We start from the raw sequence: 13,464 nt of genomic DNA, 5'->3' as shown, positions 1-13,464 counted from the left end.
AAGGAAAGTCGAGGCCATATGGAATCATGGACATCTTGCTTGAGGAATTCTCTCAAAGCTTGTGGAACACAAAATCGAGAGACGCGACGACACAATCGATGAAACTTAACGACAATGAACCATCCATATATACACTTTCCACAGCACCACCACCAACAATCACAAACCCTACCTCATCACTCAAATTTACTATAAGCATACATCACCCCTACCAACGTAAGAAACAAACCCAACCCACCTCATTAATCAGTCCATCGCCTCAGTCACACACACACTCCCCCTCCCCCCCTACATGAGTAAGTCAGTCCCCAACAACATGACTCAATCGAAGCAAGACCAACCCAAGTGGAAACAATTACCACATCGCAACTCCAATTTCAGATCATCAGCATCGGGGATCCTCATCCGCCCGTTCCGCTAGTCTAGTCCCGTCTTTCTCCTTCCCCTTTCTCCATTCCTCTGTTGGAAACGGTAACCTCGAGATGAAAATAAAAGTGCCGGGTCGCGAAGCTAAGACGTTAGGGTGAGGCGGTGTCTTGTAGTAGATATTAGATGGGAATAGGGAGGTAGGCTAGACTAGGTTAGGGCCGGCGCTAACCTTAGGGGCCGACGACGGGGTCGAAGGGGTTTAGAGATGTCCATGTTATAGCCGACTACGTGGGAGAGGGGGGTGCGGGTGTTGGATACCTGGCTATATTATGTACCTTGGGGTAATCGGATATTTGAGAGTGTTTTTTTTATGCTGAATGGCGGTTTGGTTGTAGTGCTAATTGCAGGTTGCAATGATAAATTATGGTGTTGTGTGTCGAGTCAGCGGGAAATATATGTGGCCGTGTGGTGTGAAATGACCAAGGGTTGAGGTAGTTCCAGTAGGTGAGATAGTAGGCTGTGGGTATGAGATTTGTTCCTGATATCTGGCAAGATAGTATCGTCTTTCTTGCTGAGAACTTCAGACTTTATTCTGATCATGGAAGGGCGTATCTCATATATATGACATGATATCGGGCCAGATTAGTAGATATGAATGAATTGGGGAGGGGAACGGGTCCGGGATAGCACCCCTTATCAAGTGCATAACTAGACTACCAGGATGGAGTCAGACATATGTGACTTCTCCTGGGGTGAATTGTTGGTCTCAAGGCTGGGGAGGAACATACCTGTTCTAGGACTGAAGGAAACCGAGAGATCAGCATCGGAGTAGACACGAATATTTGAGAAATGAGGGCATAGATGTCAACCTATCAAATTTCATGCTTATACTTAAACATGGCCTTGTCAGCTATAAAACTCGTCCTCACTCTAGAAAATGTTATGCTAATATACTATGAACCATGGCTGCAATGTGAGCCATGATAGCTAACAATGATGCCATGCCCTGTCCTGACGCAGTTCAGTGTCATTGAATCTAGTCTGACCAACAGACAATGGCTTTGTCGGTGAAGGATCGTCCAAGCATGTTCATAACCAGAATGACTAAGTTATGGAAGGAACAATCGAAGTCATCCAACAGTAAGTAATACACAACACCGGCTGCTCTTCCTCCAATCTCATCGCAAGAACATGGGTCTAGAGCACCTCTAGCCAACGGAACCCAACCAAAACACACGGAGCTGACTTTATCCATGCTCATCTCCAGTTCGTTATGATCGCCATAGTGTTGCGAATCATTCTTCCATCTAGACGAAACCCGACCAATGACTGTCGCACAGCTTACATCCAAGTCCCAAGTCACGCAAAGATATCATCAACCGCCCTGCCACCTCTCAACACGCTCGAACATGCATCGTAGTCTCTCGATATCCACCTCCTTGTTACCGTTACTAACACAGCACGCGAGGAATCACGGACTAATCACGAAGTCTTGGCCCACTGGGTACCATCCACGGTTCCGACCTCAGCCACCAAGCCACATCCACAGTTACGGGACGTAGCTCCAGCCACAGCCACTCATCGCTTCGGCTTCGAAAATGACGCTCGACTCGAAATTCACGCAGGCTGTCATTTGCCAGCTGCGCAGCCACCGGGAAGGGTGTGTGCGCGTATAAGTGGATCGCTTAGGCGACAGACGCGAAGAACCTGCTGCCGTCGACGACCAGCTCAGGTATCCTGGAACGCGTGTCGGTAAGGATGACCACGTTGGGAATGGTTGCCCAGAGGAGAGGTATGCTGTAAGTTGGCGGCGAGTCAGTGGCAGAGATGACAGCGCCAGCGACAGCAGGAGAGACAGGTGCTTGGTTGTGCCGCCAAGCTCATGCTGCAGATGTATGTATTTTAACTCAGACGTATGCTAGCAAGTGTCGGCCGCTAGATACGCAAGGGACTGCGACATCAAGGTAGGTGCCTACCGGTGACTAGGTAGCTACTCGACCCTCTCTTTGACTAGCAAATGCATCATGCAGTCTCGCTTGACCCGAGTATCCGGACAGATGAAGGTTTTCCTGCCGTGTCTCTCTGCGACATCCTTTGCTCCGGAGACTAGCAGCACCAGAACCAGCAGGCATCTCGTATAAACGGGAAACAACCGAGAAGCTGGTAGAAAACTTTAATTGCCAGTCGATGCTGGTGACGATCCAGCCCCTGTTTCATTGAGAAGTGACTGAGCGAGTCGGAGCTGGAGCCGCAGGGAGTTGCCGAAGAGGGAAAAACCAGAGTACCTCCAGAGTAGGCCTAGTGCGGCAGCCGACGAGGTGGAGACCAATCAGATTTCTCGCCGGCTCAAGCTTCCACGTTGTGGGGCCGGCCTGTCGATCTTCATGCCGACTGCCCTTCCAGACCGCCCATTGGTCGGGGCAGTGCCATCCAGGGCAGCCGGCTTCGTATCCGCTTCAGTGTCCGTCGGTGGGGTTGACAATTGAACGTGCAACCGGAAAGTAGGGGGAGGTATCCGTAATCACACAGCAAACAGCATTGACAGGCCGCGTCAGACAGTCACCAGGAAGAAAGTTATTAGTGATTATCAATTGCCCTCAATGGACAACCTAGGTGTACATTATAGATACAGGAATTGGTATAGTGATCATGGATATTCTCGTAAGAAAGATCGTGACAAGGGGTGAGATATGCTCAGTAAGTAGAAAGAGTGACTGTATCCACACAGGAGGATGAAGGGGTAAAGAAAAAAGAAAAAGAAAAAAATTAATCTAGGGAATGAATGGCAGGTGGAGTAAGAATCCGGCTGAATTCTCCACCGGCATCACCCGCTGTGGCGATTCATCTTCTGAAAATCTTCGGGCTCAGCTGGCTCGTGCGAAATTTCGATGGTCGTCTCCTGGTACACGCCATGTCCCAGATCAGCCAGTTCCATGTCCGTCTTGCGCACAATGTCTTCGGTAGACGAGTCGCGGTTGTCGTCCACCGTGTCGTTGATGCTCTGTAGGCCTCCCCGCCGAAATCGAGTCTTCATGCGCGGCTTTTTCGTCTCGCTGTGGCCGTGACCTGTCGTGATGTGCGTTTGGTATGCCGCCGACTCCGTGTAAGCATACATCCTGTCCGAGGCACTGAGCTCAGTTTCCAGCAACAAGTGGCGGCGAGTCAAGGTATACACCGCCACATCCACCAAGCCCGACAGAGCCATCAGGGTCCCGGCCACCGCAAAGTAAGCACGGCTAGGAACAATATGCCGGGCGGTTGACATGCGGCCAGCCGCCAACGGAAGCGACAGCACCAGATAAACCAAAGGATAAATGACCATGTAAACGACCACCCGGTTCAATCGCTTCAAGTTTTCTTGGTGATTCTGACGCAGAGACGCCGCCTCCTGCATACGGCGTCGGAGGTAAAAAAACATGATTCCGTAAAGGATGACGGTACCGAATTCGGCGAGGAAAATCCATAGATAATGCAGCCATAGTCGCTCCGTCTCGTGTTGTGGACTCAACCAGCACTGGAGATGTGACAGAAAGATTAGTTTTTGAAACCGTGTACCAAGCAACTTCAGGACCACTTACCCAGCCTGCTTCGGATATAACAAAGGTTTCAGAGCCAAACAAGCCAACGGGAATGAGACCAAGGATGATGATGAATATCCAAAGGCCCACGACACTGGCGACAAAGATCGGGAATGGCAACTGTCGACCTCGCAGAACCACGGCACCCGTATGCATGGCGATCGCCAAGACAAACAGACCACTTCCAGGATCACCAATCTGAATCCACCATCCCTGAAGAACACAGGGTGCACTTGGATAGTAGACATAGCCTTTGGAAACCCAGTGAAGACATAACAAAAATGCCGTTGCTTGTTGGAGATCGACCAGGAGGAGATTATAAATTAAGACAACGTACTGGTTCTGTGCCAGCGGACGCTTGTAGTATTGACGCCAGAAGATGAAACGATAGGTAAGGAATGACAGCAGACCGAAGGATGCAACAAAAGAACAGAGAGCGACAACACCCATGGCGATGAACCCTGCTTTGTCGCTGGCCGTGAGGATTCCGACCTGCGGGGTCGACCGACCTGCAAGATGGGCGCGACCAGCATCACTGCTGTACAGCAGGTGTGACAGTAGTGACAGAGCAGGCATCGTTCATCTCCCGGTGTAAGAGTACCTAGATCCAAAGTGCTAGGTTGACAGAGGTACCAGGGTCCAGCCGGCTCAGAAAAGTGACAGGCGCAGGCTTTAAATCCTGGGGCAGAAGGTTGTTGAGGATGCTAAGGGACTGGCAGGCTAGAAATTGGGTTATCATGCATGGCAACGTCCAGTCTAAATTCTCCGCGAAGCATCCTTAATTTTCGCTTCGCCTTCTAGTTGAATCCTGCCAGCACAATTGGCCGTGACCATCCACACGTCTTGCCTCTTCCGACTGCAGACCCGGATAGGGGCCACACAGATCTGGTATGGAGCATCCGAAAATCTGACAATGGGTCAAGCTTAGTGCGGGTTAGTGAGTGGACCACAGGGACCAAAACACCAAATGCTAAGCTCGCATACTGCTAGCGCAGGATTTAGCAGGAATAGTACTCCGTAGCTTGCACGCTGCACGGTCTTCGTTCGCGGGGTCCACTTCTGCATCTAACAAAATCATTTTTATTAGTATTCTCCGAGTCCGTTGCGCTGCTGCACAACCGCCGATTTGCGAGGAAGTCTAGAAAAGACGCTCAATCCCAGAGGAGAGGAAGATTGCCAGGTTTTGATTGCCAGAAGATACTCAATGAGTGTTTACGTCAATCTGTAACCGGATCTTCTTCGAACGGAAGGGTGCCGTTGGTGCGGACCAGGCGACAAGCTCCTTACTGAGGACTGCTGATCCATGCTGGAACAGCTAATCCCCTGAAGTCTGCTAGAGGACTCGAGAAGAAGTCGAAAGTTCTGTGCAGGATCGCCTGCAGGACGGAGTATCGATCTAATCTGCACGGGGAAGTCGGGCTGTTACGCCAAAGATCTTCATGGTTGGAGCGCACGCTCTCCGATGATGCGACGGAGTCTAAACGCAGCTGGGTCAAGTAGCTGCAGGCTCATACAGCCCCCGACTGCTTGTGGGCTAGTCGCTTTCGCACGCCATCGAAGTTTGTCAGTCAGGGAATTTACGTAGACACAAAGCTTCTCGACCTCAAGAGTTCCGCCAGTGGAAGGCTATCGCGGCCCAGAAATCTGGTACCGGTTGTTGGTGGGAGAAGATGCAAGGTATCAGCATCTTTGCATTGTTTAGATGCTGGTGATTGTGTTCTGTGGTATATTGAGAAAGGGAGTTGACAGAGTTGACATTTGGTGGTGGGGTGAAAAGGAAGAGTACAAAGTAGAAAGAGAAGCAAGTCAAGTGACCTTTCCGTGTCTCTCGCTTTCTTTCCTCTTCAAGGTCTCACCAACACAACCAACTCGACTACTCATACTACATCGATGTCAACTCAACTGTCTCAACTCCTCCTCCAAGTCATTCCTTCCACACGCCATCACATCTCTTACTCCAACCTTGACTCATTTCGGGTTGTGCAGTGATCTTCAGGGATGAGCGGACCTCTTCAAAGCCATGGTCTTGAAGCTTAATTGCTCGGGATTCCCCCATCGTGGCCAGAAGCTGACCCGATCGGCTGGGTACGACCTCGTGAGGCCCATAGATAGCCAATCTTCAGAAACAGCCATGTGATGGCTCGTCCATGGTTCCTGAACTATACCAAACTTCCCAGCCGCGAGGCTGGTTCCAAGGAACGAGCTCCTAACCACGAACCGTGGTCTACTCCAAGTGCCATCCCACCATACTGCGGCTACCCCGATACCTCCATCGTCATCAGCAGACACAGCTTCAAACGTCAGATCCAGAGTACATGAACAGGGCCTCGACGGAAAACACTTTCAATTCTGTTGGTGTAATGGGCATGGGTTGTTGTCGCAGGTAACAAACAAGAAGAACGCGGAGACCAAGTCTTTTCTGGAGGGATTTCCAACCGGTCGGCAGTGGGAAAATACAGCAACTATCCCAGGTGCACAGTGCCTTAGAGGTGTTCGGCACCTCAATCTCTAGGATAAGCCGTCGCGGCCCAACCCAAATGCGGCCGTGGTTTTCCACCTCAGGACTTCGGACCTCCTACACTGTGCGTACCCGACCTTCTGTCTGGGGGTTACTCCGAACATCGGATCTGGAAGGATTGATCGACGGGAGGCATCGCGCTGCTTCGACGCCGGATGCGACGATCCCTCCCTAATGGCTCGTCTCGTTTCTTGGCATGATGAGACCTTAACAATTAATGATCAAGCGGCACCATTCGCCAAGCTATCCCCCCAGAGTAGTCAAGCCTTCGCAGAAGATTTTTGGTTCAAGGTCCAAACCATCATCGAATCGGCCATATTTGACTCACCAGTAAAAATATCCCCATGCAGCTTCAACGTCGAGATTGATGATTGACGTTGTTAGAAGGAAAACGGGAAGGAATGCTGAGTCGCTTGGCATGGGGTTGCATGACCTGGCCATGCTGCAGTTGTATTACTTGGATGTTCTATGAATAGGATCCATTCCCAGTCAACCCACAGCCTCCAAGACAAGTCACCTGTTCTTTTCCCAGTCGGAGGTAGCCGGATGAGAGAGCAGCAAATGCCTCTAAGGCTGTATGTCTCATCCCAAGCCCGAGCTCGTTTGCTCTGACTGGTCCGGATTGTCTGTGCTGCGGTCCCTGCCACCCCCGCATGTCTCTCCCGCTCACTACTGATGTGGTGTTGCTCTCCGCCAAATGAGGGGGGATGTCTCACTCCCGCCTCGTTGTGTGCAGATCTATACCTGTCACTGTCCTAGTTCGGAATACGTGGACGATATATTCTGTGATCATGTTACTATTCCCAGCATCAGGCCTCCAGTGCTTAGGCGGATGCGACGGATGATAGCAGCACGTTGACCAGGTAGGTCATATCCAAGGCAACCACTGAGCGAGCCTACCTTCGATAACACACCGCTTCGCGACCAAGTCAATGAAAAGAGAAGGCTATATAAACCGCTCCTCGGACACTTCAAATTACCTGCTCATCAAGTTCATCACACACATCCTCTTACCCACGCAATCAAGAAACCAAGAGCAACAACCTCGTCATACTCTCCCAGCCCAGACAATATTCGTTACTCCAAGATGCAGTCATTCGCATCTGCTCTGGCTGTTCTCAGTGTCTTCTACACCTCCGCTCTAGCCTCGCCAGTCGAGACCACTACCGAGGCCGCTGAGGCCGTCAGCGTTTCCGTCTCCTACGACACAGTGTTTGATGTTGGCAGCCAATCCATCAACACCGTCTCTTGCTCCAACCTGAACTACGCTACCTTTGCCGACATCCCGGGCTTCCCCAACATTGGAGGTGCTCCCACCGTGTCGGGCTGGGGCAGTCCCAACTGCGGAAAGTGCTACCAGCTGACCTACGGCACCACCTCGATCTATGTGACGGCCATTGATGCGGCTCCCGGTGGCTTCAACATTGCTGAGGCAGCCATGAACAGCCTGACCAACAACCAGGCCGTTGCGCTGGGTCGGGTTACAGCGACCTACACTGAGGTGGATTCATCATTCTGTGCATGAGCGCTCGGGAGGCTGCGAGCTTAGGAATTTTCTGTCTGATTGGTTAATGGATTGAGTGATGGATATGTCATATCTTGGTCTTTGGATTTCGCTAATCTTCTAATGTCATAATGTCAAATATCTGCACGTTTTGTGCACCGTCATGCAAGTCAACAGTAGCACTGTGGTAAGCAGCAAGTCACAAGCTGACCTGTACAGCATCAATTGTAACATCCTCAAGTAGTTCCTCCTGTCTCCAGACAATATTCATGATGGTATAGAATACAGAAGAACGCCGGATGCGAAACTCTTCCCAGCACAACTTGCATCTTGCATCTCCTTCCGCTAAACAGCCTCAGACCCATCTTGGATCAGCAGTTTTTCCACATACACCATCCCATTCATCGCCCTCGACTCGCACAATTTTGCATGGTTCTTTGCCCGCTCCCAAATAAAGTAAGTAGGTGCGATATCCCTTACTCGCGTTTCTTGCAACTCTGCTACCAAGCCATATGCGCCCATATGCTTGTCGATTATCCATACTTCATGCTCAGGTCCGTGCGTGTGCGTGCCCTTTCCATCGTACAACAAACCCACGTGCGCGGGTGGTCTTCGTCGCCGTGGACGACCGACGGTACTGGTCCCCAAGATGCGTAAAACCGTCATCGACGAAAGTCAGGCGTATGGGACAGGGATCAGTTGTAGGCTGCTTTCCTCGACCTTTGACTTGCGCCCCTTTCCCTTCCCTTCCCTTGTCCTTTCTGTGACCAGATTCCAGTGAGCTTTGTAGTTATCAGCATGGTTCGCATCCTCACAGCGGATGGATGACTGTCCTACACAAGGCAGAAACCCGTTGGGTTGAAGAAATGTTCATTCTTCTCCCCCTCCTAGGGGTGCCATAGACCCCGAGGCCGCTAAATCTGATTCCTCCGGAAGCTCAACGCACGAACCAGGTAAGATGGTATGTCGCGAAAAACCCGTACATATGGTGAGATTCCATCTATGTACCGGTGTACCGGACTGGCTGCCTCGGATATGAGAAACGAGTCAGTTGCGTCATGATGATATCTTTCTTATGCCTCTCTCTGCCGTGCGTGGTGCTGCTGCTGCTGCCGCCGCAGGCTACCCTGAGCACAAGCAATAGTAAGAGCCCAATAGTCAAACTTTGGGTTGCTGCTGCGCAGGAGCTGTTCGAGCTGTCTTTGATTGAAGGTGTACAAAGGAAATGCGAGTCCATTGACCGGATACTGAATACCTAATCGACGTCTTGATACATGTCGATGAGCCAGGAGATGGGGACGGGAGATTGGTGATAAGGACGGATTCGAAATCGCGATGAGTACGACAATGAGTTCGACTTAACGAATGCCGGCAATCCTCTTATGGATTGCTCCGTCCAGGGGCCACTGCTTTAGCGGCTTTGACAAAAAGCTGAGGTTCTTTTTGTCTTCCGCAAGAAACCACTTCTCTATGTCGTAGAGAAGACGCTGACACCAGGAAAGGAACATTGTAACAAGAGCTTTGTTTTCATTCAAGAGATGGACTTCAAGTGCGGTCGCACAGGGACCCTTTCTGAGAAGTAGAGTAGATGCAGCTGACACATGCGCGATGGTTACGCGCACGATCTGACCGGTCTGACATTGCCACGCATTCGGCGGAGTGGCCCTTGCCCTCCCGACATGACACTCAGGCTTCTTCTCCCTGGTAGAGTTGCCCCCGCTGCTGGAGAAGTTTGCTCTCCCGGTGCGATGACCGTGGTCCCGTTGAGTCGGTTCCGGGGTTTATAGGGGATTGACCGCATCTGCAGCAGCATTCGTGTCGGGATGAAAGTCTCTGTTCACCACGAGAGCAGTCTCCTCTTCCAAGTTGGGCCTGATTGTTACCTCCCGTGGCCGTGGCTTTGGTGGTAAAGTTGGTGATCATTTTGATCTACTGTCGGATACCCTCAAGGCTAGTGCGAAGGCAATTGTAGTTCAATAGATTGACTTGCAGACAGTTTAGTGGCAGCAGCAGTTGTTTTTGTGGTGGTGGTGATGGTGGTTTCTGTGCTTTACGGGTGGAAGCAATGGAGGTGCTCAAGTGTGCATCTATACGAGAAACTCTTAAACAGCTGAAACCTGTATATCCCAGCCCTTTTGGCCAATCTCGTTTGATCGTACGTGGTCACGTACCCATATCGACAATTGTAAGACTTGACCTATACTGTCCATTAGCGAAAGTGCCCGATGTATGGCTATGGGATAGATACCCTACCCATCAGCACTCCCAAGTCTCTACCACGTTTCAAGGAAGTCTAGTTTCTCTTGATCATGTGTGAGGTTGTAAGTCCCGAAAGCGCTGTTTGCCACACTCAGCTTGCCGACGCAGATGCTCTGGAGTATGGATGGCTCCTTTAGGAGCCGCGGCTTTCGCCTTGGCCTTAGGCCTTGGACGCGGGTACGGGAAATTCTTTTCAGGAGTTATAGCACGGCCAATATGGCCAGCACCTAACGGCTTGGATGAGCAAGGCAAGCAGGACTCTGGCCTTGCGAATTGCCAATCCACCAATTATGTCCTGTCTCAGGAGTGTCGATTTAGAAAAGTCTGCTTCGATGACATACATCGGCCACAGTTCACGACGAGGTCTTAACTAGAGATACTTCGTCAACGTCTTCTCAAATCAGAATTTGGCCGGCCACCAGCATTCGGTATATCGCGACGTAGTCGTGGTAAATTGCCGCATTGCACAAGCCCATATAAATAGGAGGTTTGGTGGAAGGGTCCTGGTGCACCCTTTGTTTCAATGTAGTAGGTAAGGTTGATTATGGTCTGGAAGCTGCATTTCTTATGTTTCGAGCATTAGACCAGGCTTCCAATTCTTGCTAAACCTCTCTTACCTGTGGAGGTCTTGATTCTATTGGTTTCTTAGCCTTTGTGGAGTCTTTCGGGTTGAAGGTCATTGGAGTTGACTTGTTGAGCCGGATTTCAAGACTTCCAGTGGGTCACGGTTGGAATGTAGACCTTGTCAAGTGTGGGCTACTGCCAATTCCATAATCTCGGAAGTAGAAGAGACAAAGAGAAGATAAGTTTGATGGAGATAGGTGTGTTGGTTGGTATGTGGGTGGACGTGGAGGGATGGTTTGTGGTAGAGGAAGAGGAAGTTGTTGACAACGGGGGGTGTCATCTCTTAGGGTTCCATTGAATAAGAAGCGCTCTGGATGATAGAGAATCTTGGAATCTACGGTGTGAATACGGTCTGTCAATACGGGTGATTCAAGGTACCAATAATTAAATGAACATCGCTCGAGATTCCGCAATTCAATCCAGTTCGGTTCAGGTTCTATTGACCTAAGGAGCCTGTCAATTCTCCTCCAGTGAATACAGCTCAATACGCATCACTGGTTGATTGGACTCTTAGTTTGAACAGGGCGCACTTCGTGATCCTGAGACAAGCCCTCTCTGGTCTTCTGGTCAACCTCACTTTGTATCTTCTCTTCATCCTGCGCATCGCCTTTCTCCAGAAGTCGCCGCGCGGACTCATCCCCATCTAATCCAGCGGCACGCTCATTATGCAGGCGCTCTTGCTCCTGCTTTCTATCCTTGACCTCCAATGCTGCCTCCTCCCGAGCCACTTCGTCAGCATCGATACTCTCTAGACCCACCACGCCTAGAATGCGTCCAACCAGGAATTGGTACCGCAGATGGCCGCTGATAAAGTCGCTGGCGTCCACATTTTCCACCCCGGACACACTCTGCACAGGCTGTAGACCGGCAACACCAAGCTGAAGGCTGCTGGTTCGGTACAGTAGCGCGAGAACGGCGTCGTTTTCAGAGTACACATTGACCAATCGACCACTGACAACACTGCGTAAACGGCGCCAGTGAGGTGCGTTAGACGGAGTAGGTGAACCCATGAGAACCGCTGATTCCACTAAGCCGAATGCCTGCCGCTTGGCGAGGGTTTGTAGACAAGAAAAGATAACCCGGGAGCCCATCGAGTAGCCGATCAGCGTGACAGATCTTTCGCCCTGTACTTTGCTGATCAGGGCATCCGCAAGTGCCTCACCGGCCTTGTCCGCACGAGCCTTGGCCACGCTGAATGGGTTGTCCGCAACGCGGGCAACCTTGAGTAGCCCCAGGGGTAGCATGACTGCGCTCATAATCTGAGCAAAGATAGTACGGGACAGGACTTGACTTCCAGCAGCCCAGGCAGCACTCGTGACAAGATAGTTCATGGCGTTGCCGAGCTTCATCAACGGCTTTCTTTCCCAACGTAGACCGAATACTTCTGAGTCACTGCCAATCACTTTCCACGGGACAACATAGTTGTCTTCTTCCGTCACCCAACCTGAGATGCCGATTGTGACTCGCAGCATATGATCATTCTCAGCTGCCTCCCTCTCGTCCTCCGACCTTCGATGGGTACCACGAATAGGCAGGAAGGCGAAGTCGTCCACTTCCCGCGCATACTTGTCGACCATGCGACCCGTCATGCGGCCTCCGTAAGCACCAAAGAGCCCTCCGACGATGACACCACTACCAGCCAAGGCGCCCAAGTAGCCAGCAGCGGCTGTGGCGCCAAGGCCAAGCCCACCCAAAACTGTGCCAAGACCAGCCGCAACAAGAGGCGCGGCGAGCCCGCCCGTGATGCCGATCAACGCGGCTCCTGCGACAGATGCTATTCCAACCTTCCACTTTCTAGACGAATCGCGGTGCTTCCCAGGTTCTTTGGCCTCGGCTTGGGAAAGCTGAAGAGCCGTGTCGAGCAGTCCCCGTGCAACCTTGACTTCGTCTCTATTGAGGATCTTGACGTCAAGGTCTAAGGAAGACGATACGTACAGCATTAGTACCCGTGAGCGAGCATTGTAGTGCTCTAGACTCAGCATCAACAGTAATAACGAGTGTAGGATCAACAGCTTCTTCGCTCTGGGCAGGTGCACGAGAGGCGTTTCGACCGGAGGATAAACCTCACGAAGTTTCTTCAAAGCAGTCTCATCCTGTTCCAGTCGTGGCTCGGGCAGTTCTTGCGATGCGTCGTATTGGCTGGATTCAGTCTGAGCATCATCGTCCCGATTTACTACTTCCCCGATCCGGAGCAGGACGGTATCTCTCCAGTCATCAAAGCCCGCGAGAGCTTTGGCCTCGAGTTGAAGATCCTTGGTCGAAGTCTTTACTTCCGATGGAGCACGGTCGTTTGAGCTTTCGTCCTCGTGATGTTCAAGAGGATCAAACAAGGAGTCCGTATCTTCCTCGTCCTCCTCATGTTTAGAGAAGTCATGTGTAGTCTCCTGGATGGCCGGAGGAGCGACATGGAAATTAGCGACAATGCCATTTCGCATCTGCTCAATTGCCTCAGCGACCAGAACAGTCAAGTCAGCGCGCTGCGGGCGGTCGAGGATGGTTGTCAGATCTGCTCCGCGGTCGCTCGGGGACGGAGCAGGCGGCGTAGCATGGCCCGACCCGAATTTGCTAGCATGTTTCTCTTTGAACGATTTCCACATGATTGCGGATGACCA

The 13,464-nt window shown here is 51.3% G+C and overlaps 3 protein-coding genes across 3 annotated transcripts; 1 reads left to right on the top strand and 2 right to left on the bottom strand.

The window, feature by feature from the left end:
- Positions 1–3,193: 3,193 nt before the first annotated feature.
- On the bottom strand, positions 3,194–4,397 carry gprD (the record flags this gene model as incomplete). Its single annotated transcript, XM_025648942.1, has 2 exons — positions 3,194–3,883; positions 3,948–4,397. The coding sequence occupies 2 exons, from the start codon at positions 4,395–4,397 to the stop codon at positions 3,194–3,196; spliced, it is 1,140 nt and encodes a 379-aa protein (XP_025500411.1).
- A 2,939-nt stretch (positions 4,398–7,336) lies between these two features.
- aspf13 (allergenic cerato-platanin Asp F13) lies at positions 7,337–8,152 on the top strand. Its single transcript, XM_025642310.1, has one exon. It carries the CDS (start codon positions 7,553–7,555, stop codon positions 7,988–7,990), a length of 438 nt encoding a protein of 145 aa, XP_025500410.1. The 5' UTR covers positions 7,337–7,552; the 3' UTR covers positions 7,991–8,152.
- Positions 8,153–10,242: 2,090 nt separating this feature from the next.
- On the bottom strand, positions 10,243–13,449 carry BO66DRAFT_414227 (DUF726 domain protein; the record flags this gene model as incomplete). The annotated part of the gene is made up of 3 exons (XM_025649459.1): positions 10,243–10,417; positions 11,486–12,927; positions 13,027–13,449. The coding sequence occupies 3 exons, from the start codon at positions 13,447–13,449 to the stop codon at positions 10,243–10,245; spliced, it is 2,040 nt and encodes a 679-aa protein (XP_025500409.1).
- Between the last annotated feature and the right edge of the window lie 15 nt (positions 13,450–13,464).

Source organism: Aspergillus aculeatinus, assembly GCF_003184765.1.
Source record: "Aspergillus aculeatinus CBS 121060 unplaced genomic scaffold BO66scaffold_49, whole genome shotgun sequence".
NCBI classification, from domain to species: domain Eukaryota; kingdom Fungi; phylum Ascomycota; class Eurotiomycetes; order Eurotiales; family Aspergillaceae; genus Aspergillus; species Aspergillus aculeatinus.
The sequence above is the reverse complement of the archived record's forward strand: the minus strand, read 5'-3'. Positions and strand labels throughout refer to the sequence as shown.

Bases quoted from the DNA above. Each gene is read 5' to 3' on its own strand.
- aspf13 (XM_025642310.1), top strand. From the start codon at position 7,553: ATGCAGTCATTCGCATCTGCTCTGGCTGTTCTCAGTGTCTTCTACACC.